Here is a 26,699-nt window from a genome sequence, read left to right on the forward strand (position 1 = left end):
AAATACAAAGCCATGTCTTTTTCTTGACAAATATTATACATTTAAGTTTTTGCAAAAAATATATTAAATTGTTATTCTAGTAATCATCTGAAAAATATGACGTTTCTTAGCATGTGGGTAATTTATCCATTAAATATGAATTCTGGTGGTTGGAAATATGGTACCTGAGGTGGTGCACAGAAGTCACTTGGTTCTTATGGTTTAAAAAATGTTGCACATGGGTTATGTGGAATTCGATTAGAAGAGATGGGAAACTGATCTTCCAATTCCTGTACGTCTTTCTTGTACCCCAAATGAACTTGTAGGTGTCCGTTCCAAGCAAACAATAGATGTGGCCTTGCACACTACAGGCTGGATTTAAAGAATACAGCTCTAGGTTGGCTGGGTGCAAAAGGTTGGGGGGGCGGGGTAGGGGCTTATTTTCTTGCTCAACAGGTTCTAATTTATAGTTGAACTGAGTTACTGGGAAAATGGTTAGAGCATGAATGCAGCTCTTTCACTCACATTCACTGGCCAGCAAGGTATATGTCCGAGCCATGGCTGAACCTCTCTGATATGTATTGGGTCATTTCGGCTAAGTAAATAGAATGATATGGTTGGCTGCATGTCAGGCACCTTGACACACGCCAAGGATCCTATCTGCCCTCACTTCCCCAAGAAGAACATGAGACTTTTCCCATAGTTTGCACCTGCCATTCTAGATCATGTTTAGTTATTCTATATTCCCCATCTCTGCACATCATTATGAGAACAAGAGACTTGGTTATAAAGACATTTTACTATACAACGACCTGCTCATTGTGCTGCTGCAAAGTGTTCATAGGATGGTACTCCCTTGAGAAAAGGCTTTCTTAGAATAAAGTTCATTCAAGGTTAGAAATGAGGCTTATTACAGACCAATGTGAGCTTTAAGTGTTTAATCACATTTCATAAATAGATTTAATTTGTCAGTGGTATAGAAATCAAAACAATGAAAGACATTACTGTTTTCTGAAAGTTACCAAAGTGCAATAACAATCATATTTTTCGAAATAAACTTGTCCTTTTTTAGAACATTTGCACTAAAATCCCAAATCGGTAGTGATCACTGTGTCAGTGCTGAAAGCAGCGGCTAATCAACAAGGCAATTACAGTTTGTGTGTCTGTATAGGCGGGGAAAAGCAGCAGTAGTGATGCAAACTGTTACCAAAGACCCAATAGCCAAAAGCTGTAAGCAACAGCCTTTGCCCAAATCATATTTTTGTTGAATTTGTTTCCCACACATTGGTCACCATCATTTTGATACTACTCCCACCAACATGGCTGTAAGTGGGAGCAAGTGCTTCATGGTTACCCCACTCAATAACAAATGGTTCAACATTGCTGACATTACAATACAACGAAGAGCAGATGCTCCGACACTCGTGTCTAGATTACCACAGCGGGCAGTGTTGAAGACAAGGCTCACAGAAAAAAAAGCCTACATTACTTAATAACGACTGAAATAGTTTGGAGAAGGTGACAGGGTGGGGAAAGTCAAGTTATAAGCAGACTACTAAGTCTGCATGTGTGTAAGTGCTTGGCCCTAGAAGGGATGTCTCTTGCAAGCCCATAGCATAGGGAAAAATATTTTAGCGGTCCCTTAAACATTCACCGAGGTTTGCTGCCCCACAGATGGCAGACTGGACTGTTTGGTTGTTAGAATACTGTTTCCCTAATATCATTGACAATATATCGGCCTATTGAGTGTAGATTTTATAGGATTACCTACAGTGGGGCAAATACAAATGTTATTTAGAACACACGATTTTTTGACAGACAATATTTAGTACACAATATATTAGTATCCTGTTGGACCACTTAGTGGGAGCCCCCTGAGCATCAGTTCCTGAAGGGTCCAGCATTACACTCCTAGAGTGGTTGCTTGATCGTCCTGCACAGCAGTAATGAAATACATGCTCAACAGCTTGTCAAGGTCAAAAGGTCTTTCAGCCATTGGCACATTGATGTCTGGCTTTATCTCCTGTTATCCTGTGTGCACGTTTTTTTTAGAAACACCCTTCATAGAAGGGACATTAATGAATTGCTTCATGGAAGACAAGTAGGGTAACCAGCTATCTCGATCTCGTTGCGGACACAGTTTCCAGCCCTGAACTTTTAAACTAAACATCATTACTTTCAGGTGTGTAAGTGTAATTACCGAAACGGAGGTAAACCAAGAGTACAACACACAGAATAAATTAGGCAGTAACAGTACAGCCCAGGACTGGAAAATTGCCCATAATGACATGAGTATGGCGGCCACCCGAAAGAAAAGTAGTGTGTAAGCTATGTGCTAAAAGAATTACAATCTATTGTGATTTTTTTTTTAATGTTTTTTGGAATTGGAGTTCCACTTTGCTTCCAACTTCCCTATAAGCCACACTCGTGTTTTCCAGCCGAAGCAGTGATTTTAGTTCAAATAAATTAAAATCACAGGTCTTAGGCACTCATTATGAGTGCTATTGAAAAACTGACTCTTGGGAAGTTTCCATCAGAATTCCCCACCCCAGGGTCTCTTCCCTGGGCCCGTATAACTGAGACAAACATCGCAAATTAATTATGTGTTTAAATGGACCAGAGTGGACGAAAGCCCTGCAAGAGGAGTAGGAAGCCGAATTCTCCTGTTATTCCCCATACCTCGAAGATAACTTGTAATACTCTGGAATCTCACATCTGGATGCAGGACTCGCCCAATAGTTCTAAGGAGAGCCCAGTACCGGATCAAATAGGCAAATTGCACTCTTTGCTCAACATATCAATCTATCAGCCATTTCTACCAAGAGTTTTAATCTACCACTCAGTCCCTTGGAGTGACAGGAGTGTAATGTGAGGGACATGCTGATTCAACGCACACTTACACCATCTATGTAAGAAGTCCCTACTGGAAGCTGTACTGATCATGCAGGGACCTTCAGCTACCTGATCACAAAATTGTAACTGTGTGTGTCTCTACCCTAGTGCTACAGGCGCACAGCGTGGAAGCTGGAAGCAATTGGAGCTCTCCATTCACCTCTTTTCACCCTGAAGTTATAGGATCACTTTAGGTGTCCTCGAAAGCAATGTAGTTGCTAACAGTAAAATGTCTGAATGTTAAGTAACCTACAGCCACAAAAGGGTAATTACATTAGATACAACCAAGGCACAATCACAATCCATCTGTGTGCAACCCTCTTTTGTCTGAGATAGTAAAGTACCAAAGAAGAGGGAAAAGAATAGGAAAATGGATTAGCGTAGCGTGCTTTGAGAGAGTCCGGGAAAAGAAGACTAAAGCTGTGGAAGAATTTTTCTCCTGCTCATAGTAAGAATGCACCGAAGAAAGTTTTCTGCTCTTGTCTTTTGTCCACCATTTTTATGTCACTTGTATTCACTAAGAGGAAATCTCCTTTCTCCAAGGTTACCGCTCCCCCCAGATAAATGGACTGGGCCCAGCTGCAATTTGCACACGAACGCTCTGTGCTGACCAGGAGGTCTTCAAGCTTTCCGTAGCTCCTGCTGATTTTCTGAATCCGCAGATAGATAGGCTTGGCCTCTTCAGCCCTGTGGTTGAAAGTAACCTGAGCATAGATAAAGTAATCCCCAGACAGTGGGACTTGCAAGTATGGCTCCATGTAGGTCATTCCGTTCCTGTTGAAGGCAAGGCTTATTGTGTCCTCCCACTGGACTGCATTACTTTCTGTAATTTTCGGCCAGTCACCTGGCCGGACTAAGACAAAAGAGAGAAAGGCACAGTTCAGATAGGGCAAAAAGCATTTACATCAGTCACTGTAACTCAAATTCTACCATAGGACAGAAGTGCCTGCGATTGTTTATAGTATTACACACCACAGGCAGCGACATCAGCTTGCGGTTGTGTGTAGCTTTCCAAAACCATCCATATGACTGTTCCTAAACACAATTCCAGCTTCAGCATTTATACAAACTTAGAATTTCTCACTTTGTGTGGAGCTGAATTCCTTGATCACATTTTTTCAGAGACACAGCTGTGCCTGTCCTACTCTCCTCATGTTCATACTTTTATTATTGCAAGATCTTCAATTTAGGCTTCCTTAGTAAGACTATTTGGAAACGTAAACTGGCACGGAGCAATATAAGGAGGATTTTCCTAAGGATTAGCCATAAGGAATGCATCAAACTCACTTTAAAAAGATATTAATAGCTTCTTGCTCATTTTCATATTTATTGTAACATATGGTGATGTATAGAGTATACTACAGAAATATGGGTGACAACCCCCTGGAAATTTGCATTGTCCTCTGTGAATAACAAATGAAAACAGATGGGTTCTACATGGACAGGCAATTATTTACGAGATAAAGGGCCATATGTAGATAATTTTTATTTACCGATTCATAAATACCGAATTTTACCGAATCGGTATTTATGAATCGGTAAATAGAATGTAGGTAAACATTCAGTAATTATTGCCGAATCGGTAATATTCGGTATTTATGAATCGGTAATTACCGATTCGGTAATAATGCATCCCTTCCCATTCATTCCTATGGGCCTCCAGGCCCATAGGAATGAATGGGAAGCCATTCACTATTACCGATTCGGTAAATACCGAATCGGTAATAGGGGGAGCATAATCATGGGTGGCAGGGTGTCACATTGACACCCTGTTGCACCCCTGAATCGTGCATGTGTGCACATGTGGCGCACATACATGCCCTAAGGGCATGTATGTCTGCCACATGGCACTTTCCAAACAGCACAAACTTGTTTTTTCAAAGGTATTCGTCATTTACCATCAACTTGTAGTAGGTGGTAAATAACGAATCCAGAAACAAAAAATGCACTCACTTGAGTGCCCCCTACATAGGATTTCAGGAATCGGTAATTTACCGAATCGGTATTTTACCGATTTCTTAAAATTCCGATTCGGTAAATTACCGAATCCTGAAATCCTGCCACCTACATCTCAATTGCCTAAATACAGGTCGGTAACGGGATATTTACCGATTTTCGGCCGTTACCAACCGGTATTTAGGTACCTACATGAGGCCCAAAATGTCAACCACTTAAAATCACACGAGTATCAGGAGCAACAGATCTATTTTCCAAAGACCTTTTGTACCAAAAGCAACCGGAAGCAGCCTGAACATATAAAGTGCTGGCGTGGAGTAGTTTATAATCATTTCACCCCTTTTAACTTACAACAATGGTCTCCAACTCTGCGCTTTGATCTTGTCCAGGTCGACTGAATCTTTGCCGCCGTTTTAGAATGGGGCATGAATCAATATCAAATTTCAACACTGCTTCTCATGTTCATTCAATAATGGGAGTTTAAGTAAGTTTTAAAAGTTGTATTTATCTTTTTAAATTTGTGGTTTGAGACGTATTCTCTTTATTTTAAATTTAAGTTAGTTAAACCAGTTTACAGAAATGTCGAGAAAAATAATGGTTAGTAGCATACAGATATATATCACTGCGTGTTCCATTAAGAATTTTACCTAAATCCCTACTCTACTCTAATAGATTCTAACCTATCAGAACCCATAAATAGTCCTTTTGGAAAAGAGCGAGAATATGTAGGGGCAATTAGAAATGGCAATTAACGTTTAGTGTACTTCTCATGAAGAATACTTCTGGAAAACTTGTCCGAGTCTTGTCCCAACCAGGAATTAGTCACAGCAGTTGCTGTATACCCAAAGAAGGCTCTGGAAACACCATCAGCAGTAGCTTACAGTGTAAAGGTAGGAGGTAGTCACAAAGCAATTAGCCTGGATCAGCATAAAGCTCTCAGAGCATTTCTAAGGAATGGGTGCTGCAAAGCGTCTGCTAGACTGACTGAATTCTAACCTAGGAATATTTATATTAAACACAAAAATGTATGTATCCATCCTGTCTGGTCATTATCAGACAATGGTGAAAGGCTCATCCGATGGTCTGTTGCATCATTCTTCATTCCCACTATAACATACGAAAGCAGCTAACATTATCTTCAAGTGAAATACTAAGTTGCAAATGCTTATGAACACTGGTTTCCCATTGAGTTCCCATGAGAACCCTATAGCTCATTCTATCAGCTATTCAGAACTTCACTGAGTGACAATGAACTAGTCCACAGCAGAAACATTTTAGTTGCTGTTTCTGAGGATCTACATAATAAGCTTCATTGTCTATGCGTACACTTAGAGGCCAATTACGATGTCGGCGGTCGGAACGTAAACATGCCGGTCATTCCGACACGGTTCCGACCGGCTCTCGGAGTCTTCCATTTGGTCGGGACCGCACCATAACACAATATGGATGGCGTATCTGTCGTCGGGATTACGATGTAGTTTTCTGACAGCTTTTCCTTGCTGGCCTTTCCGACATGGAAAAGCTGTCGCACAGCGACTTTGTGGGCCCCTAACAGGGCCCCCTTGGCTCCACAGCTTAGGGTTGGTGGCCTAGGGTCTAACTGGGGTACCCCCTGTCATACACTAAAATGTGTGTCAGGCACCATGGGGTGCCTGCCACAGGGTGCAGGGTTTTACACACACACATTTTTCTATAGGATCCTAAATTACGGCCGGTATACAGCCATAACACAAGCTCCCATAGAGAAAAGTGAGTATGTGACCGAACAGTGTTCGGTCATATCCTAATCAGGTGGTCAGAACCACCAACTGGAGGTTGACGCCTAAGTTCTTGGGTGTCGATCGGTGGCAACTCCGACAAACATCGCAATAAGCCCCTTATTGTTTAAAACAACACATCTGTTTTTCAAAGTGCTTTTTGTACCAAAAGCAATCAGAAGCAGCCTGAACATGTAAAGCTACTGCTTTTTTAAGCCAAAATCAACACTCACACAAGGGGTCTATTGTTTCATACCTATTAAGGTTTGGCAGAATTGCTGAATTTTTTTCTCAATTAGCACGTGCAGTTTTCTTGAGAACTTTGGGGCCTATTCTCAAACTGCATTTTGTCGTATGTCTAATGATACTATAGCAGTGCTACTAATGTACTACAAAATGCTATTCTTACAAACCTACTTGTGGAGATTTTGCCTTTACCTCTTCTAACTTTTTGTGTGTGGAGATCTGTGCCCAACTGTGGAGTCCCCACCCATGTAAGTATAGGTTTTATTGATAAATATAATATTGATAGAGGAGACTGGCTGGTTAATGGAGAATACTTACAAATAAAGGGGTGGAGTTAACTGACGTTTAAGGAGGGCTATACAGATAGAAGTGCGTCCCAGCCACAAAACAGTAGCCCCATTCCTATTCACACACTGCACTTCTAACATTTCCACTACCAAAAAGGACCCAAAAACAGTAAGAAATGTACTACAGCTCAGAGCTGGAGTTTGTCAAGCACCACACATTCCAACCACCAAAGCAAATAAAGTTAAACTAAAATAAATTATTTTAACTAAATTAAACTTGAATTATTAAAAATAGACATGAATTTAATCTAATGTTAAAAATGAACTAAAAATAAAATGATCTAAACATAAGACATATTTTATTTACATTTTACATAGTTTAACACACTTTAAAAACAATGTAAATTAAGGTAATTTTTATAAAAATATATATTTTTTTACACTCATTTCATTAATTTCTTTGAATAATTTTCAATAACAAAACCATATTTTTTACTTGGGATCTCTGTCCTAGTGTCAAAGACCATTGCCTACATGTGAAACGGTACTAGTAGTAGCTTTAAGCTAGTACCTTATTTTTTACATAATTATTACATGCATTTATTGACATCAATCCCACCTAAAGTATTTTTATATTTTCTTATTATGTATTAAATAATTTAAAAAGTTATGTGTCCATTCAATTGAAATTCATTGAATTTTCTTTCTTAAAAAAATAGTTTGATTTATTGTCTAGTTAAAAAAAGGTAATTACATATTTTATTGTTAAATATTTATTTTCATATATATATATATATATATATATATATATATATATATATATATATATATATCAATCACTTTTTAACACATTTATGATATCTTTAAAAATCATAAATAAATATTTTTAATGTAGCCTTTTTTCACCATTGGGTTGTATTTTATGTCCATGCCTCTATTACTGACAGTTGGTATACCTCAGGGCTTGGCTCTAAGCCCTACTCTGTTCAATGTTTATCTTACACCATTAGCTGTATAGGCGGAGTCTTAGAGAGCTCAAGTAATTTCATATGCAAATGACACCCAGCTTCTCTTTTCTTGTGGGTAGGGAGAAGAGTTTGCTGGGGAGGCTTTAAAAACTGCCTCTGTAAGGTGTTCCAGCGGTTGCCAATTAATCAGTTAAGTCTACCCAGATAAGACTGAGATTATGATCTTTGGTTGATCTACACCACAGTTATGGAGATCCTTCCGGATGAAGGATGCTCCGTCTCCGGGCCCTCAACAGGGCTCAATAAAGAACTTAGGGGTCAAATTTGAATGTGCCCTTCCTTTCAACCACAGATCCAGGCCATTATAGGTTCTTGCTTTGGGATGCTTCGGATGTTGAAAAAATGACTCCCCCTTTTTTCCAAGTGTTCCAAGAGAATGGTGATACAAGCGCTAATAACCTCTAAATTAGCTTACAGGAATTCTCTTTCTCTAGGACTACTGGAGTACCTCCTAGGCATACTCCAGGTGGTACAGAACTCGGCAGCCCAGTTGCTTCTTAATCTCTCCCAGAGAACATATATCTCCTCCCATCTGGAGGCCCTCCACTGGCTTCCCATAAAAAAAGGATATTATTTAAATCCATGGTCCTGGTACATAAAGCTCAACATGGCTCTAGGGCTGGCTATCTGAGCGAGAGGATCCATGACTAAGTTTCTTCCAGAACTTTACGTTCTTCTTCTGAACACTTTGCTAGAGTTCCAAAAATCTGCCGGCTTAGAACAGGCGGCAGATACTGGGGCTGGTCACATGGAATAAACTCTCTTTGGAGCTATGCACTACTCGTGATCTCTTCACCTTTAAGAAAAAACTAAAAAAACTAGCTCTTCCGACAATCTGCATAGGTCATTGGTGCAGGTGCCATTATATCTGTTTAGCGGCGGGACACTCTTTGGAGTAGCTGTGAGCTGTATAAGTCTCAATAACATAACAATAACATTTTCTATGTTATGGGTGTTGCGCTATCAGTGGTTAGCCATGTGTGGTGCTGGACTTTCTAATGCTCCTTGTTGGCTGTAGTAATCAACACTTGCAAATCTTTCTCCGTCTCATGTTTCAGGGAGTGTAGGTAGAATTGCTATACTTTTTTGCTTTCAGAGGAAAATATTCTTCCCCACAAATGTTTTGAAAATCCACAAATATGTGAGTTTTAAACAACTGAACACACACTCACTACTGACTTAATGAAGTATACGAGTACAAACTAAACTTTTGTGAGTTAAAAAAAGTGTCCGCACTGCTAAAAAGCCTGTTTACATGTGTAATTGCAATTGTAATTGCATTTATATAGCGCCTACTACCCCTGATGAGTTGTTGAAGTGCTGTACACTGGGCAGCACACTGCTCTGGAACCCAAGCTTAGTGGTTAGTCCACTGTTTTTGGATAGTTGGCTACTGGAATTAGTTTTGTGTGCTCAGGCAAAACCATTCCATACATTTCCTTAGGTTTTTTGTGGTAGATTAAATGAAGAGCAGTTAGGTATGAGCATTAGTGGTTGGGCAGTGGTTATGTGAGTTCATGCAGAAGGATGGTGAAATTAAAAGAGCTAGAGGGGATTAGGTATTGCTAGGTTGCTTTCAAAGAAGAGGTTTTGATCTTTCAAATGGGCAGTGTGCAGAAACAGAGATTATGCTAGATGTGTGCAACTTTGAGCAGGTAGGTTGTGCTCAGAGAGAAGGCATGTTGAGGATGGAAAGGAGAAGAGGGCCATTTAAAAGAAAAAGAAGAATTTATAATCTGAGGTTTTTAAGTAAAGGATAGTGTTCCTGATTTTCAGAGTTTACAGGACGCCTTGTGAGATAGCTTGCAAAAATGTAGAAAGAAACAACTTTATCTGCATGTGAAGATAGTGCTCTATTAGGTATTTTTGATGACAGTGGAATCAAGAAAATAGTTTGTCCACTCTTAGGCTACTACTAGACCACTGTCCCATAAAGGACAGCTAACCAGCTCAGGGTTTGGAAGCATAAGGTAATGGTTGGACATATATTGAGGGAAATAATGTGAGTTTTCAGCTATACTCAAATGAAGTATTAATGTCAAGATGATAGAAATATGATGAAATATGGGGAATAATGCTAACATTCAAACGGAGAATCTGCAAGTGCTGGAGGGGATGTCTTCTGATGTTTATCCTCAAGTTTGACTCACAGTATTAATTACAAACCAAAATGGGATCCGTTTTTTTGACATCCACAGTTTATCATGGAACAAAATGGAGGGCAAGGACAGTTCCCCCTCGGAAGGCAAGTGTACTGTCTGCATTTTATAGGCTGATGGATGTAGATCAGACTTTGAGGTGAGAAGGATGGTCTCTGGACTCCCTTTAGAAAATCAAAGAATTGTTCGTAAGGGGTTGCTAATTAGATGTTCTGAAGCACTGCCCAGTGCTAAATGGAAGTGAAAAGGTGTGGGACTGCAGATTCTGTTTTCAAGGTGAAGGTGATTCTTTGGTGAGGCCTGACCTTTTGTTTTCCTTCATTACACTTTCAGTTGGGCTGCTGACATCCAAGCACAGAAACCTCACAACTGTTTGTGCCTCTACATAGGCGCTCCTGGCAGGATACCACCATGCTGGGAGAGGCATCACTAAGCAAAGGCTGTGTCTAGAGAGCTGCCTGGAAAAGACATTTGAAAGGAGAGCCAACCAAAATCAGTTCTGCAGCATAAGACAATGGATGCACTTCAGTCCTCTTCAACCAATCTCATACCTCTCCTCCTTCACATATCTCCTCCTCCAAATGACACACAGGGCAGTTCACCTCTGGGTGTGCAGAACTGGTGCCCGTCTGGAGCATAAACTCTTAAACAGGCACAACACACAAACTGAGCTGGCTGAGCAACAAACTCAATGGCATTCATAAGCCACATGATCCTGATCAATAAGAGCCGAAAGGACGGCACTGTGCCAGTTAAGGGCAGGACCAACACCTAAACAGGATTGCTCCCGGACTATATCTGACTCCCTTTCCTCTTACCTCTGTGACTGCTCTCCTCCTTCCTGACCTCTCTGAGTCACACCTGGAATACAGCGTTCCAAAGCAGTTCCTCCAGAAGTATGTGCATCACAACATGAACAATGAAAATCCTCAGAAGAACATAGAGTAGAATAAAGAACGCACTGGGTTCTGTTTTTCAATTTTTTTTCAATGTTTTCAATTAAAATCTGTTTAAGTTAGGTGACATATTTTACACTGAGAACCCAAAAATATTTAGAATAAAATGCCTAGCCCTGTAGTGCATGACAGAGACAGATTTTTCAGAAACATGTTCCTATTTTTCTTTTAATGCCCTTTTATTGTAGGTACACTTTGTCAGGTGTAAAGGAAAGGGAGGGTACTATCCTAGATGAATGAAACTGAGAGATAGGCCTTTATGAGCCATGTCTGTGTACACCTACCATAGACCTTATTGTCTGACGATTACGTTACCCATAGGATTCCTGTGGAAGTCTGCTGACTCAGCATGTAAGGCAATTAGGGGTCCTCTGGGAGTTGAATGAGATGTGTTGTACATAAAAAATGCAATTAGATTAACTATACACACATAAACACAACATTCCTCTTGAATTTGTTTGGGTGTTTTCCTTGGCACTGACCTGTCTTTCATGTTTTATACATTGACACATACATGGGGTTGTTCCTGTAGCTTTGCACTAGTGTTTGCACTTATCTTACTAGTGAAGGTCCCCAGAGAAGGAATGAATATGATTAGGTTTGTGTAATATTCCTAGGGCTTTTTTTAGTTTTTGAATTGACTGATTGGAGGGTAGCCTTGGGATTTGTTTCCCTCTCCTGCTCCTTTTTGTATAATCACTTTTTAAGGCACCTTTTTGGTCTAGTGTGCACAATTACATGGTTTAAGGCCAAACAATTTGTATGAAGGACATGACATAGGGGCTTATTTTGAGTTTGGCGGTCCGATGTTTCATAATAAACTTAATGAAATATTCATATAAACTCCTAATCGAGAACTGCCGTCTTAGCAGCCGATCATCCTCTCATGTTCCAAAAAACGGCACTTAGACTGGGATGCCTTGGTGATCTGATGGGTAGACTGACCACGGGTTCGGTTGTGCGGCGGCGGGCGGACCCGGGGCGGCATCGCCAAACTCGTAATCAGGCTCTTAAAGTCTGAGCATGCTAACTTAAAACATGTCTACTCCCTTTCAGGAAAACAATGAAAAGATCGGCCAAGAGAAGAAATAAGGTCTTTCCTCCTGAACTTTGAGGATAGTAGTGCCAAGGCACTCTAGGAGGCCCTGGCAGGACAGACTACTTGTACCCTGGTAAGCTGAGTAAAGCACAATACAGTAGTCAATTCTTGGTTTTTGTCATTTTAAAGACAAGAGTAGTTGATAAAACATTGAAAATTTGTAACAAAATAATCTCATCTGCTGCACAAAAATAGTTAAACCATTTTGATTAATTGTGATTTGAATATGTTACATGATAAATTAAACATAATATTTTATCTTTTACGGATTGCTTGGTGCCATCTAAGATACTTACATAATATTCGTATTGTTTAATTTGCAACAAACCTCTTATCTCTCAAAGCATGAAAAAAGATTGACAGAAGAGCGATGTGGAGCCTAATGGCAATAAAGTGAGCCAGAGGACATTAACATCATACCCTGCCAACAGACAAGACAGTATGGCAGACGAGCTACAGAAAACCTCTCCTATCTACCTTCAGGAGGATCTGGTCCTTGTCAGATTTTCATGATATCCACAAAACATATTTTACATCTGATGAATCAAAATGGAAATCATTTGCATAGAAAGATATTATTCTAAAACACCTGGCATGTGTCTTGATCTACTACTCTACGTTAGGATACCCACACCTGTAGAACACTATTGACTTTATTGAATTTCACCATAGCACCATAGGGTTAACAAAGGAGAGCCCATTGACACATAAGAGAAACTCATTTTTCAATGTTTGTGCCTTTTAATGATGCAAAATCCATCATTTAGGAACATAATTGTTTTTTCCTGGAGCGATTGTTCGTTGACTTGGGCAATAGTCATTACATTTACATAAATGCAATGCAGATCAAAACGTAGCATTTATAGGAATTACTGTAGACACCGAAAAGATAATTAATCTGTAAGCACAAATAGTGCCAATTCTGAAAGCATTGTTTACCATGGTTTATCACTAACAGTCTGCATGTCAAACCTCCCAGCCAAATGTCACTGACTGGAACACATTCACACTTACAACTCTATGTGACTGGCCTGGTTGACTGTGGCTACCAAGGTCAAAGCAGGTGCACTCAATTAAGAAGTGGTCTACTAGGTAAGGTAAGATAAGGTAAGTGTATTATGATTGATTAATTAAAACCAATGCATACATAGACATTAAAATCAAACAGATTGTGTTAATACAAAAGTTACACAATATTAAATAACACATTCCACTTTGTTTTTGTGCATAAAACGATAAAGATTATAACGTAAAAAGTAGTTTACTCCACAGTTAATGCTCAGTCTAATTAAAAGTAATTGGTAAGAATTATCTAACTACATTATTTCTGCCTTTTAATTGCAGATTTAGACTTCTGCTGCTCTGATGTAATGGAAGTTGATCACTTCCTTTTCACATAGCTGAGCAATACGTTTCCAGATGTGATGCAACCATTAAGGACATCCCAAAAGAGAATCAATCCTCTACCATCTCCAACCCATGAAGTGTTTACATTACAATAGAGGAGGGACTACTTGTCATCTCGAAATTACACTGAATCATCAAACACTAAGGGGCATATTTACAGACCCCTATTTCCACAGGAACATGACTTTTTCCGACGTTTCTTTGGTGAAGGGGCTTCGCCTAAAGTGAAAGGGGTGGGCAATGGGTGTTGCAGTGGGCGTACCGCCGCAGCACCTATTGATTTTGATGCTGTCCCATATGTACAAGGGGGGCATAAATATGGAGCAGCGCCAGAATTAAGACCAGGCAACCTGGTCTTAACTTGGCGACGAGGAGAAATGCTATATTTCACTTTGTTTTTGCTGTTACTATGTGTGCTGCTTTGTGCGCACACATAGAAACAACAAAAAACATTGATTATGTCCAGAAAGGTGTCCCTTCCTTCACAAACAATCATTTAAAAAAATGACGAGTTGCAACTTTTATGTGTGCTGCATTCTGAAGCATACATAGAAGTTACAAAAAACAACATTACGGATTGTTAATGGTGCAAGAGTGCCTGTGTTGGCACTAGGCAGCTACATTTAGCGCCAGTGCTAAGGGAAAAGCAGGGGTGCACCGTATGCTTGTGAATACGGTGCCTCCCTGCATTTGGAACGGACTGCGGCATTAGCCTTCTTGACTTAACACTGAGCTCCAAGAGTTTCTTAGTAAATATACCCCTAAATTCCATATCTGGTAGATGCACTGCATACAGAAAGCAAACCCTTTTTGTTCTGTTTTTTCACTGACTCTTTATTTTCTATAATGCTTTCACCAGGGCTCAAATTGTAGGCCAGACCTACTGAATGCGCCATTAATTGTTTTAAAAAGTCACTGCTGTGAATTCCCAAGAACAGAAGTTGGCGGTCCTCAAAGTTTGCTCCAATTTATACATGTGTGCTTGCTTCAAACAAGAGGTTGTCTATAACTGACAATAGCAGGTGTGTCAGAGTGGGCTCAGTGGAATGGGCAAGGGGAACTACAGGCCAAAGAAGGAGCAATAAAGGTTTAAAAAGACCAACTGAAATTAATTGTTATGAAGTTGTATTGGTGAATGGAAATGGTTTGAAGCATTTATCGTTAGTAATACATTGAAATAGACCTTTTGAGAAAATAATAAATCCAAAAAATGTGTACCTGTGAGATGTGCTCTGGGCTTACCCTCCTGTGGATGACGTACTGCAAGAAGAAATAAGGAAATTACATTGGATAGGTATTCAGCCAAAATAATAATTATGTGGCATTTTAATTATTAGTATATATGTGGTGAAAGACAGTGCATAAAAGTAGAACAGCGCTCATCGAGAATTTATTTAAAATGTTGATAGATTGCACCACCCAAACAGATGCTTGTCGATGTCCCCTTTCCTGCCATTCATGTTTGTAGTTAAGCATGAGGCACTGAGGTACCAGAATGAGAACCAAAACCTAGAGGCAATGTCTGACATCAGACAAAGACCCGGGTGGAAGGGATCCAGTTGGTCTACTGATGAACCAGATAGTGTGTGGATATCCGGTTGATGCTTTCATATATCTACTGACTACATAGAAAGCAAAAGAGGAGGCGGAAGATAAGGCCATGTAGCAGTTGCAATAAGGATATCATGGACTCTAATGGAGGATTGTGGAGAAGAAGACCAATGAGGCACAGGGCAAGAAAATATGTGATGTGCCTCTTTTGATTACTGAGGCATAAGGACTCAATGAAAGGGTAGGGGAAGAGGCAGGAGCGACCATAGGAACTAGTGTCAATTTAAAGAGGTTCTAAACAAAAAACTTACCTCTACTCGGTTGATGCCTGGGAGCGTGCAGGCTTCGAGTCTGAATCTATAGAAAGATAAAATAAAGCACTATGGTAAATTGGAATATAAACAATAGCTTTCAAACACTGAGGCCCTGATTACGAATCTTGCGGTCCGAGTACCGCCAGACTCACGGGGCGGAGCAGTCCGACCACCCTATTAGGACTTGGCGGTCAGACAACCATAGCACCACTGCACCTGCAAGGGAACCGCATTCCCTACGGTCCCGCTGCGGTCTGAGGGCTGCAATATGCCTAATGGTGCCCATAGGCACCACCAAGCATATTACAACTTCCCTCACCACCAGCAGTGTTATGGAGGTTCTTCCTCCATGTAACTGCAGGCAGTGAGGAAAGAAAGGGTGCCTACGGGGCCCCTCTTGCTCCTGTGCATGGGGGTGCATGCTGGAGGGCGCATGTTGTGCCCCCCTGATTTGTACCCCAAGTTCCTGTACGGAAACTAATGCACAACATGGTGCATTCCTTCCCGTGCAGAAATGAGCACTGGTGGTCCTGCGGTGGTGCTGTGTAAGGCTCACAATGAGCCGTTAAACAACACTGCCGTGGTATTGCGACGCCGCCTTCTCGCCAGACCACAAAATTACTTGTAACCTGGTGGGCGGGCGGCTGTGAGTTTCGGCAGTCATGGAGTGGGGCAATGGCGTGCCCCCTGCTCCAGGACCACCGAAACTCGTAATCAGGCTCTAAGAGAAAAGACTCACTTAATGGACCAGAAAAAAGAAACGATAACACAATTAGACAACTTAGCATGGAAATGAAAGAGGGATGCAAAACATCCAACACATGTGATCAGAGACAGGGAGGAGAAATGAAGGAGATGCGTTTTTTTAATCCAGTAAGAACCACGAGCAACGAAGTCAGTGAGTGCTCATTTTACAGGATGTTCTTCGCTTTTAGATCACATCTCATCTAATTATAATACAGTCGGAAAAAAGCCCTTAACTATTAAGCATCTGCCAGGTGCTTGGCAAGGTCAGATTTTAAGATAGCTTGGCATTGCTCTCTTTGTGTAAAAGCAGACACAGTGGCGGACAAAATGGCAACCTTCCTATTTTATTCCTAAACAACATAAATGTCTAAGAACTATTTGGTACCTGGAGCAATATTGACTCGACAAGCAGTTACAGTGCTTGTTGTGCAAACATCTGACCACAAAGGGCATTATTTCATGCTCTCTATGACCTTTTCAGAAGAGTAGTTGCTATTTGCCGTTTCTCCCTCAGATCTGAGGAGCGGATCCTTCAACAAAATACACCTTTAGTTTCAGTGGGACATTGTCCGTTTGAAGACTCATGAAACAGCTGAGACAGAATATACGCGAGCACTGGGATACTGACATCAACCATTTGCTTACAAATACGGTGTGTCTTATCCAATTAGAAATGCCACATTAATGTTACAAAGGTCCCATTTGATGGACTCAGCCATTAGTACCACTGATAAGGCAGTGCAAGAAGGTAGTCACCACCAAAACTAAATTCTAGGTGACATCACACTCACAACCAATATTGCCCACCCAAAACTCCACAGCAGCTTACTGCATATTTCTACACTACATGTACCACCCCATTTGGAAACTGGTTGAAATATATTACATAGATGTGATACAAATGCAACCCAAGATCATTGGTCTGATAGTACACCTGCTGTACTTGAAAAGGCTTTGTTTTCAGGCTATAGCCTGCCTCCATGATCACAAAATGCATTGCTTTGAAATCTGAAATGGACAAGGAAGGCTTTCTCCTACAGATAAAGGGTCAAACCCAGTCCACATCCTCGAAATCACTTCAAATGCATGTAACTGAGGGTTGAGATGTGCATGAAACGTAGGAGTAGAGTGGTGAAGTGGCATATCTGCATCCCCCGGCTCACTTTTACAAAGAAACTTTAGCACAATTTCTGATACAGCACCAAGTGATACAGCATTTCAGAGGTGGTAAAGAAAGAGATTCAGGAAGGACCAGAGTTACATCAAGATAGTAGCTCATCCTATCAATAAACCTGAAAGCAAGGTATAGCTGCACACTCACAGATGGCCATTCCTGATTTTATTCCTTTTTTTAAACAACCTGCAGCTTTGTAGACTTTTCTTGGTTCACCATAATTTCTCAACATATTTGTCATGACCACCCAATTATGAGTCAGGCAGTCCGACCGCCACAGCCTTGCTGCAGTTACCATGAAACTGCCATTCCCTGGTGGTGTTGTGGCGGTCAAGGGGTCAAAATATGCTTGGCGGAAGCGATGTGGTCTTGCCAAGCATATTACGAGTTTCCTCTCTGGCGGCGGTGTTATGGAGGTTCTTACACCTTGGTGGAGAGGAAACAATTTTAAGGGCACCGCCGTGAGAACATCAAAAACAAAGCCTGCCAGACATGAGAATAACTTGTAATCTCAGGGGGCGGCCTCACCAAGGGTTTGGCGGTGCAGCGGACCCAGTGCCGCAAGGCCAAACTCGTAATTGGACCCTTCAAAATAAAAGGATGTGGTCTGGGGGCTAAAATTTTAACCTTGGGGTTTGGGTTCTTATTTTCATTTCAGACTTGACACAACATTATATACCTTTACAAAAAAATTCTTCCTCACTTGCACTTGAAACTGCAAGCATTGATAATGTATAATGCTAACTTGATATTTATATTTCAGTCCTCATCACTGCAGTTTCTAAGTTCTGAAATTAACACATGATGCTATAATCTATTTCTTGTACTTAACTGTCTGACCTCGGAATGCTGCACAGCTGAGTCTGTCTACCTGGAACTCAAACTCTCGACCTACAAAACATCGCATTTGTCAGCATGAAGCATTTAGCTCACTGAGCCATTCTACTAACACTATTAATGTACTGTTGTTGAATTGTTCTATTTAGAGCCATTTACCTCCATCACTGATCTATTTAACCACTCTGCCTTCTATAACTGACATTACCACTTTATTACTCTGTATCTGATAGGACAGTTTGTTCAAAAATAAATATCTATTAATAAATTAAAGTCAAAAGGGCGGATTTCAAAACACAAGGTTTGGTGCAGATTCTCAATAAAGGCACCCACAGAACTTTAGATCCATGCACATTTCTTTATATCAATACATATATAGGAAATCTCAGAGCATCATTTGTGTTGTCAGCATTTATTTCAATGGAGTTCATCATACTTAATTTTTTTGTTACTGGTAGGCGGGGAAGTCGCAGTCCGTGCAAGTATGTACTTATTGTTTTAAGCACCTGTGAAGCACAGATTGACAGGGACGATCTAGCACCAGGATTAAAACACAATAACGTGGCAGGGAAAAACTCCTAGCCAGCAACTTCAATGCGCCAGAAGTCCTCCAGACGCAGAAACCTAAGGGAAGCCTCACCGAATCAACAAGCGGAACCTAGGGTGTTCATCGCCCTATACTCCTACACTGTGCCACTGCCCAGAAGGCTAAACCCCAGTGTGTACATCCTGTACTCTAGCAGCGAGTGCAACAAATATTATATCTCTAGGTTTTTGTTGAGTGTTACCTGGCGCAATGAAGCCAGCTCATGCCGGTTGCATGACACTGTTCAACTGAAGGTTCAAGAGCTGCAAAATGATATATATACAAAGGGTTCCTATGGCTCAGTCCACAGCAGAGCACCTGTTCTTATGCACCTGCAGTACATGTATTCAATTAATTTAACCCAAATATTTCAAATATTTGCATATATGAGTTAGTCTACCTTGGAGAAATATATATATATATATATATATACACACATCTATCAAATCAATCAAAATCAGCTTTATTCGGTTCTAATAAAAACCATAAAAGCATACAGTCCAGTACAGACTACATTTTCAAATACATAATTATGACTGAATCATGTTTAAACAAAAAGCGCAGAGTGGCACATCATTCCTAATATAGGCAGTATAAAGTGTCTCATGGAATATCATAAAACTTTCAGAAAAGGGTGATGTGAAAAGTGCCTTGTGTGGACAAATTGTCACAGGGGCCATTGATCAAAACATCTGACCAGTCATTAATTACTGGCAAGCTAACTAGGCGCTGGAAAATGTCTAATCTAAAGTGAGTTAGACAAAACCTGTGCAGAGAGTTCTGCACGAGGCTATGATGTGGTTGCACACCATTTGTTACAAGAAGCAACTGATTTTTAATAACACTGGGTTTCGTCATTTCCTGAGTCAGCCTTCGATCTTCAAGTAAGTGTACAAATAGCTTCCTAAAATGATTTCTGTTAACACTACATGCTGCTTCAGTTGTGGTAAAATACTACCCATTGCCAATGCCTGATAAAAACTGCTTAACAAATTTAAACCACGGTGTAAGATGGGAATCAATTAGTGATCGATTTAAAACCGTAAATTCGAAGGTCCATTCCTTGTGTCACAGTAGAATTGGCTGGATTTTGATCAGGTCAGATAAAAACCTAACCCCCAATTAAGAATGGCATATTGTAGTGGACCAGCTTTTACGCGCTGACAACAGCTTCTTAAGGAGGGCATTCTCAGCCATCTGGAGATGGTTAAAATTGGAATGGTCCCAAATGCCAGCCCTGGAAAGAGTAACAGAGACACATTTTGCATTGTAAATAGTAAGAATCTCTTGCACAGGTTTGTTGCCTAATTTAGCAGCAAAATTTAAAAGAAAAGTTACAGATTTAGTAAAGTGCGACTTCCCGTTATATATGTTTATATCAAGATGAATAGCATGTCAGATTTTGAATGGTTATATGTTAGGGTGACCAACTGGCATTGGTGCAAATTCAGGACAGTGAGTGTAAAAATTCAGGACAAAGGGTCAAAATTCAGGACACAAATTCAGGACAGGAGGTCAAAATTCAGGACAAAACTTCAGGACAATAGGTAAGTTTTACAGACACATCAGAGTCGGTCGCGCAATAGTATATAAGTAAACCCAGCCATATCCACACATATTCAACCATTTGCAAACCTATCCATCATGTATCCTTCCATCTATCATTTCACTCATCCATCCCTTCATCCATCTTTTCACTCATCCATTATCCATACATCCACCCTTTCACCCTATCCATCTGTACACTCATCCATCCACTCTTCTACCCATCCATCCACTCATCCATCCAGCCATTTACCCTTTCACCCATCCAGCCATCCTTTCACTTACTCATCCATCCATCCACCCAGTCACTCATCCTTCCACCCATCCACCCTTTCAGTCATCCATCCATCCTCCCTTTCTCTCTCAATCGACCCTTTCACTTTGCCATCCTTCCTTCCATCCACCCACCCATCTACTCATCCACTCATGAATCCATCCATTGACCCTATCACTCATCCATCCTTTCTCTCATCCATTTATCCTTTCACTCCTTCACTCATCTATTCATCCTTTTGTCCATCTACCCTCCCTTTCACTCACTCATCCATCCTTACATCCACCCTTTCACTCATCCGTCCATCAATTCACCCTTGCACTTATCAATTCATCAATCCATCCATCATTTCACTCATCTATCCACCCACTCACTCATCATCCACCTTTTCACTCAACCATCCTTTCACTCATCCATCCACCCTTTTACTCATCCAGCTACCCTTCCACCCATACATCCAGCTATTTACCTTTTCTCTCATCATCCTTCCACTCACTCATCAATCCATCCATCCTCCCTCATTATCCATCTATTCAATCTTTCATTCATCCATTCACCCTTTCACTAATTCATCCGGCCATCCACCCATCCTTTCACTTACTCACTCGCTCACCTTTTCATATTAATTTTGAGCTGAGCCTTTTTGAGGAGAGGCCCATCAAGAACTTCACCCTCGCTGCAGGAGCCATTCCAGGACTGGGACAGAAGACACCCAGGGTGGAGACAGGATCCACCACAGAGGGGGGGGGGCAGACTGGAGCCATCACAGGCGGAGGAGGGGACAGGAGCCACCACATGGGGGGGACAGGAGCCATCACTGGGGGGGCAGGAGCCATCACAGGAGGGTGAACAGGATCCACCAGGGTGGGCACAGGGGTGGACGTGCAGTATTCAAGTATCATCTTGGCCCCTCCAGGGTGGGGTAGGGCTCCTCACCCCCTCCTGACCAAGACAAGGAGAAGACAGGCTCTCTTTCCAAAATGTTAGTTTTGCCATCCCCCACTGTGATGTACAGTACTTAAATGAGATACTCCAAGAGAACTGATTTAACTGATTGTCCTCCATACTTTGTTAATCAGTGTGGGTGCGATTGTGCCATTTCTTTATTTTATTACATTATAGACTGCATGTTTGCAGAACCGAGGTTTGCTTACAATTTAGTGACAGTAATTAAGCTCTGTGAAGAGAACCACGTGCTGCCTCAGGGTAATCAGGTCCGGTTCTAGGATGTTTGGGGCCCTGGGCAGAAAGGGAATGTGTGAGGCCCCTCTAAATTGCAGAGACATGACGCATTCAGGGCTGTTTGCATCTGAATAGATGCCCCTGCGCCTGAAGCTGCAGCCCCTCCCTCTTAGTCACCTTCAAGCACCTCTTAACAGCTCATCAAGGGCTGAAGGTGTGAGGGTTGCCATCCCGCTGTGCCTCTCCAATGCTGCTGGGTATCTGAGCTTTGGTACTGCATGGGCGTCTGTTACACCCGACCTCAACAGCATCGGAGTCAAGCAGGGAGGTGGGTGGAAGCTGTGCCGGCTTTAGTGTGGTGCGACCGGTGCCCGGTTAAAATTACGGATAAATGGCGTCCGTTAAAGAATCCTTCACGGACAATGGACAGACGGCCGAAATTACGGACTGTCCGTGAAATTTACGGACGGTTGGTCACCCTATTGTATGTAATTACAACGCATTCCGTTGCAACGCATGCCTTTACTACGCATGCGTTACAACGCGAATGCCGTTACCACAAATAACATTTACCACGAAAATGCTTTTACCACGCATATCGGTAAAGGCATTTTCGTGGTAAATGTTCTTTTATTTTAATAATACCTCTGTGTCCCCCTCATTAATTCCTAAAACTAAATTCCCCCTTACCTCGCTATGTTCTCTCTTCTGGAAGCTCTTCCGATCTGTGTTGCACGTCGTAAAGAGGAAGCGGAAGTGTCTTTCCGTTTTCTCTAACGACGGTACAACGGCGATTGCCTCCACATTGATGGAATCAGGTTTGGGTTTTTTTGGTGGGGGGGAGACCCCCCCAACCTCCCTTTTTTAATATTACCTTTAGCACACATGCCTTTACTACGTATCTCGTAGTAAAGGTATGCGTGGTAAAGGCAATCGTGGTAACCACACATGCAATGTTATGCATGCGTGGTTACTGTTATGCGTGGAAACGGCTGCGTTGTAGTGGCAGTTTCCCATTTTTAATAGCTTCTTTGGGTTTTTGCTTTATTCGAACCTTTAATCTCATATTATTGGCTCTCTTGGTTTATATGCATATGCCTTGTGCATAATAATACTTAAACAAGAAAAAGCATAAACATATGTAGAAAGAAAATAAAACTACCTTCCATCCTTAAAATCTGATGCCTTTTCATAGGTCTGTCCTCTAAAACTCGATCTGGGAAATGAGAATATTTCACAGACCACGTTACACATATTTGAAATGACCAATCCTTAGACAGTGGAACTGTCCTTCAAAATACTTCTTAGGTTGCACACAGCTCAGTCATAATTAAGGTAACTAGAAGATATCCAAGTATCACACAAAGTATTAAGAAGTAGTAACTCTCAGTTTTAGAGTGTTTTACATACTTTAGGCAGCTGTGCTATCTCTCTTGTTGCCTTGATTGTACAGCATCAGCGTACAGACCCCATATATATATAGCCTTTTGTTTGCAGTTATCACCGGTTTGTTGCTTGGACAGGTATTCTGTTGGTGCTAAAAGTTCAGGCATACCACAGCAGAACGGTCCCTCGGATTTCACAGATGCTAAAGTCTTTAGAGGTCGTGGTGATTCGATCTTGTAACTTGTCACCATCAGAGCGCAGAGCAAACTCTCAGATCATAACAAATTGCCACAGACAGCTAACCATACCTCTCTTTTGCCAGCTAATGTAACGTGGTACAATGTATGCAGACCAGGACACCGATTCTGGGTAAGTATACACAGAGGCACTGGAATTATGTGGCAGGGGAGGGTCAAATTGTGCAGCAGTGTTGAGTAAATTATGCGGTAAGAAAAGGCAAATTATGCAGCGAAATGCGGCACTTTTTGTGATAGTACTACTTAAATATTTGTCATTTTTACACTTGTTAACACTGGGCACTGGTTGAAACTCATTAGTGCCAGTTTTAACACCCAAATATCGATATAAGCAACATAAAAATGACCAGTCAAGCTTTACAAATGGGTTTCTGCTGCACAGCAACACGATTCTACATTTTTTGTAACTTTTAAACCGTATGATCTAGAAACAATTTGTTTTGTTAAAATCTGCAGATTATGCTGCAAATGATAGATTATGTGGCAAATGCGGCCAGTCTAAATTTATGCAAAAAAAACGCCGCAGTCGCACAATGGCATAATTCCAATAGCCCCGAGTATACATCAGGACCCTCGTTATGAGAGGCCAGGGATCGGAATCCTGAGTTCCACAGGAACCACCACATGCCAGGACTTCCCCAGTTTGTAATGTCGGCGATGAGTTTCGCACCTGTCAAAATCCGTTCGCCCGGGCACAACATTTCCGTAGGCGATGGTTATCGCACCTTTAATATTCCAATCCCCAGGGCATTGGATTTTAAAGGTGCAATAATTCTCGCATTCTCGGCTGGGTTATTCGTAACGAGAGCCTTAGGTTGTTAAGTACGTAACAGGTGCGGTTGCATTTCACCCGTAGACGGCGACGCATTCAATAACCCTGTAAAGACACGTGCCATGCATAAAACATCTACTGCACGAGTTGTGCAGTTCTTGCCGACCATCGAAAGTGTAGCGAGGCGCAGAGTTTATAACAATTAACAATGAGCTTCCGGAAGCCGCCTCTTGGCATTGGCTTTATTATTGTACCTATTACCCGCCCAATGAAAGTTAACCATTACCTGAAGGGCGCTCGCGCTCTGCTTCGCTGCGTTCGAATTGCTCCTCACCAGGTACGCCGTGGGCACTCCCAGGATGCACATGGCAAGAAGGCAGCCAGCCGCAGCCAATAGGGCTTTCCTGACTCTTTTCGGGCGCAGGTTCTCTTCAGCCTGCGCTCTTCCAGTCTGTTGCACAAGTCCACTCTCTTCCTGCAGCATCGTCTGCGCTCCTCCTGCCATGGCTGGGGCTTGTGGCGTCAGTGAGCGGGCCTCCTAGACTCTCCCAGCCAACTCCCTCTGTGCCTTGTTTGGCGCAGGCGGTCCTATTTAAATACCGCTTCCCAGTGCGGTAAGAGTTCCTTGTATATGCCCGCCCCACAACAAAGGTCACCCTGTCACGGAGGGAGCGGCCCGCCTACAGCAGAAACTTGGATTTCAAAGGAAGATGTAGTGATGTCTTGCCGACTGGCTCTGTCCTCCTGACACACGCTGCTGCTTTTTTTTTCCTTCAGAATTTTGGAAAGTCCCACGAGGCTGTAGAAGAGGGCGTGCGAGCATGAGGCCTGGCCTTCCACCAGAGGCAGGTGACATCGCATCCTTGCAAAAATACACGATCACATTTTAGACACATGATCTGACTTGTATGGGGAAAAGTATAAAGTCACAAATGCACATTCATATCACTTGCAAGGAATTGACCGCATAGTGAAAGTTCCGCCCGAATCAACCGGCACACATAAATATATAAATATACCCTAACACATGCGATCTGCAATCCCTGTAAAAAACGTCTCCAATCATTTTTTTTATACGATAAAAAAAAGAAATTGCGCCACAACTCAATTGTAATAGCTTATTACACTTGAGAGATGATGTCACCATGTCTGCTGCCAGGGCCAGCAGCCAAGGGTAGGCAGGTCAGATCACAGAGCATAATTCAAGCAGGTGTTTAAAAAAAAAAAAAAGTTGCTTTTCTTTCTTTTGCTCTGTTTTTCTAGTTGAACATTGACAAAAAGAAAGGAGATATTTATGAAAATATGCTTAATTTTTGCACTTTTTGGGTGATTATAGAAACGTTAGAATCTTACTGCATGTTTCTACGGTGCCTTATATTTTAAAAATAACTTGTACTAAATTACTTCTAATATCTTTTTGCAACAAATATCTAACAGCTTCTTGATGTTTCATTTTGCACTAGAGATTCTATTTTTATTCCTCAACTTTGCAAACATGCTCTCTCTATCGCATAAAAGAGATACACAGCATGAATTTAAATGGTTTGAGGGAAAAATTATGGTGTGGGCATGTATTATAAGTAAGGCTCACTGTGTTCCGTTTTTACAGATTTTTACAGATACATACAGACAGAAAACCATTTCTTTTCTTGTCTGTATTTATTTTTAAATGTGGATAAAAACGGAAATTGGGTGCTTTTTTAGTGATTCTAAATACACTTTGTCATGACTGCCAGGCCAATAACTGTGCGGATTGATAGGTAAGGGGGTTAAAAATTAAAGACATTTTAATAAAGAAGCTTAAACAGCAGATATGCACAAAGCTGATTCTGAAATGTGCATATTTTAATATAAATGCATTAATTTATCTTTTGCGGGTATTCATATCACTGAAACCTGGCAGGCATTCAAGCATGACTGCATAAGTATTGGGGAAATAAATGTGGAAATATACCAGTTTCAGTTTTATTATTTTCACAATACCCATAATAAATATGGATAAATGCAGATAAAGTTGACAAAAAATAAATATGGATAAATACAGACAAAAAAAAAATACCATAAAACCCGGAGCCCTAATTATGAGGAATAAAGTTCCTCTGCTATACATGATAAGGATATTGTAAGTCATCTCGGAGTTCCATAACCTTATAAAAGAGCTCAGCCTCCAGCCTCGTTCCTCTATTTGGTCATAAAACTCCTTGGTGACTTGCAATATCTTTATAATTCATGGCACCGGGTACTGTCTTCCATATGTATACTCAGCTAAGTGTTGGAACATACCTGTGGATTCCTAGACCGGCCTCAC

General features: G+C 41.2%; 2 protein-coding genes across 3 annotated transcripts in view; one reads left to right on the forward strand and one right to left on the reverse strand.

Annotated features, from left to right (window-relative positions):
* LOC146868603 (endogenous retrovirus group PABLB member 1 Env polyprotein-like) overlaps nucleotides 1-26,699 on the forward strand; it is a 349,779-nt gene that overhangs the window by 193,337 nt on the left and 129,743 nt on the right. The window lies entirely within an intron of this gene.
* On the reverse strand, nucleotides 903-24,957 carry TNFSF15 (TNF superfamily member 15). The gene is made up of 4 exons (XM_085611978.1): nucleotides 24,678-24,957; nucleotides 15,629-15,674; nucleotides 14,985-15,026; nucleotides 903-3,724 (listed from the first exon to the last, which is right to left on the reverse strand). The coding sequence occupies exons 1-4, from the start codon at nucleotides 24,894-24,896 to the stop codon at nucleotides 3,315-3,317; spliced, it is 717 nt and encodes a 238-aa protein (XP_085468104.1). The 5' UTR covers nucleotides 24,897-24,957; the 3' UTR covers nucleotides 903-3,314.

This window comes from Triturus cristatus, chromosome 1_2 (genome assembly GCF_964204655.1).
Source record: "Triturus cristatus chromosome 1_2, aTriCri1.1, whole genome shotgun sequence".
In the NCBI taxonomy this organism is placed as follows: Eukaryota; Metazoa; Chordata; class Amphibia; order Caudata; family Salamandridae; genus Triturus; species Triturus cristatus.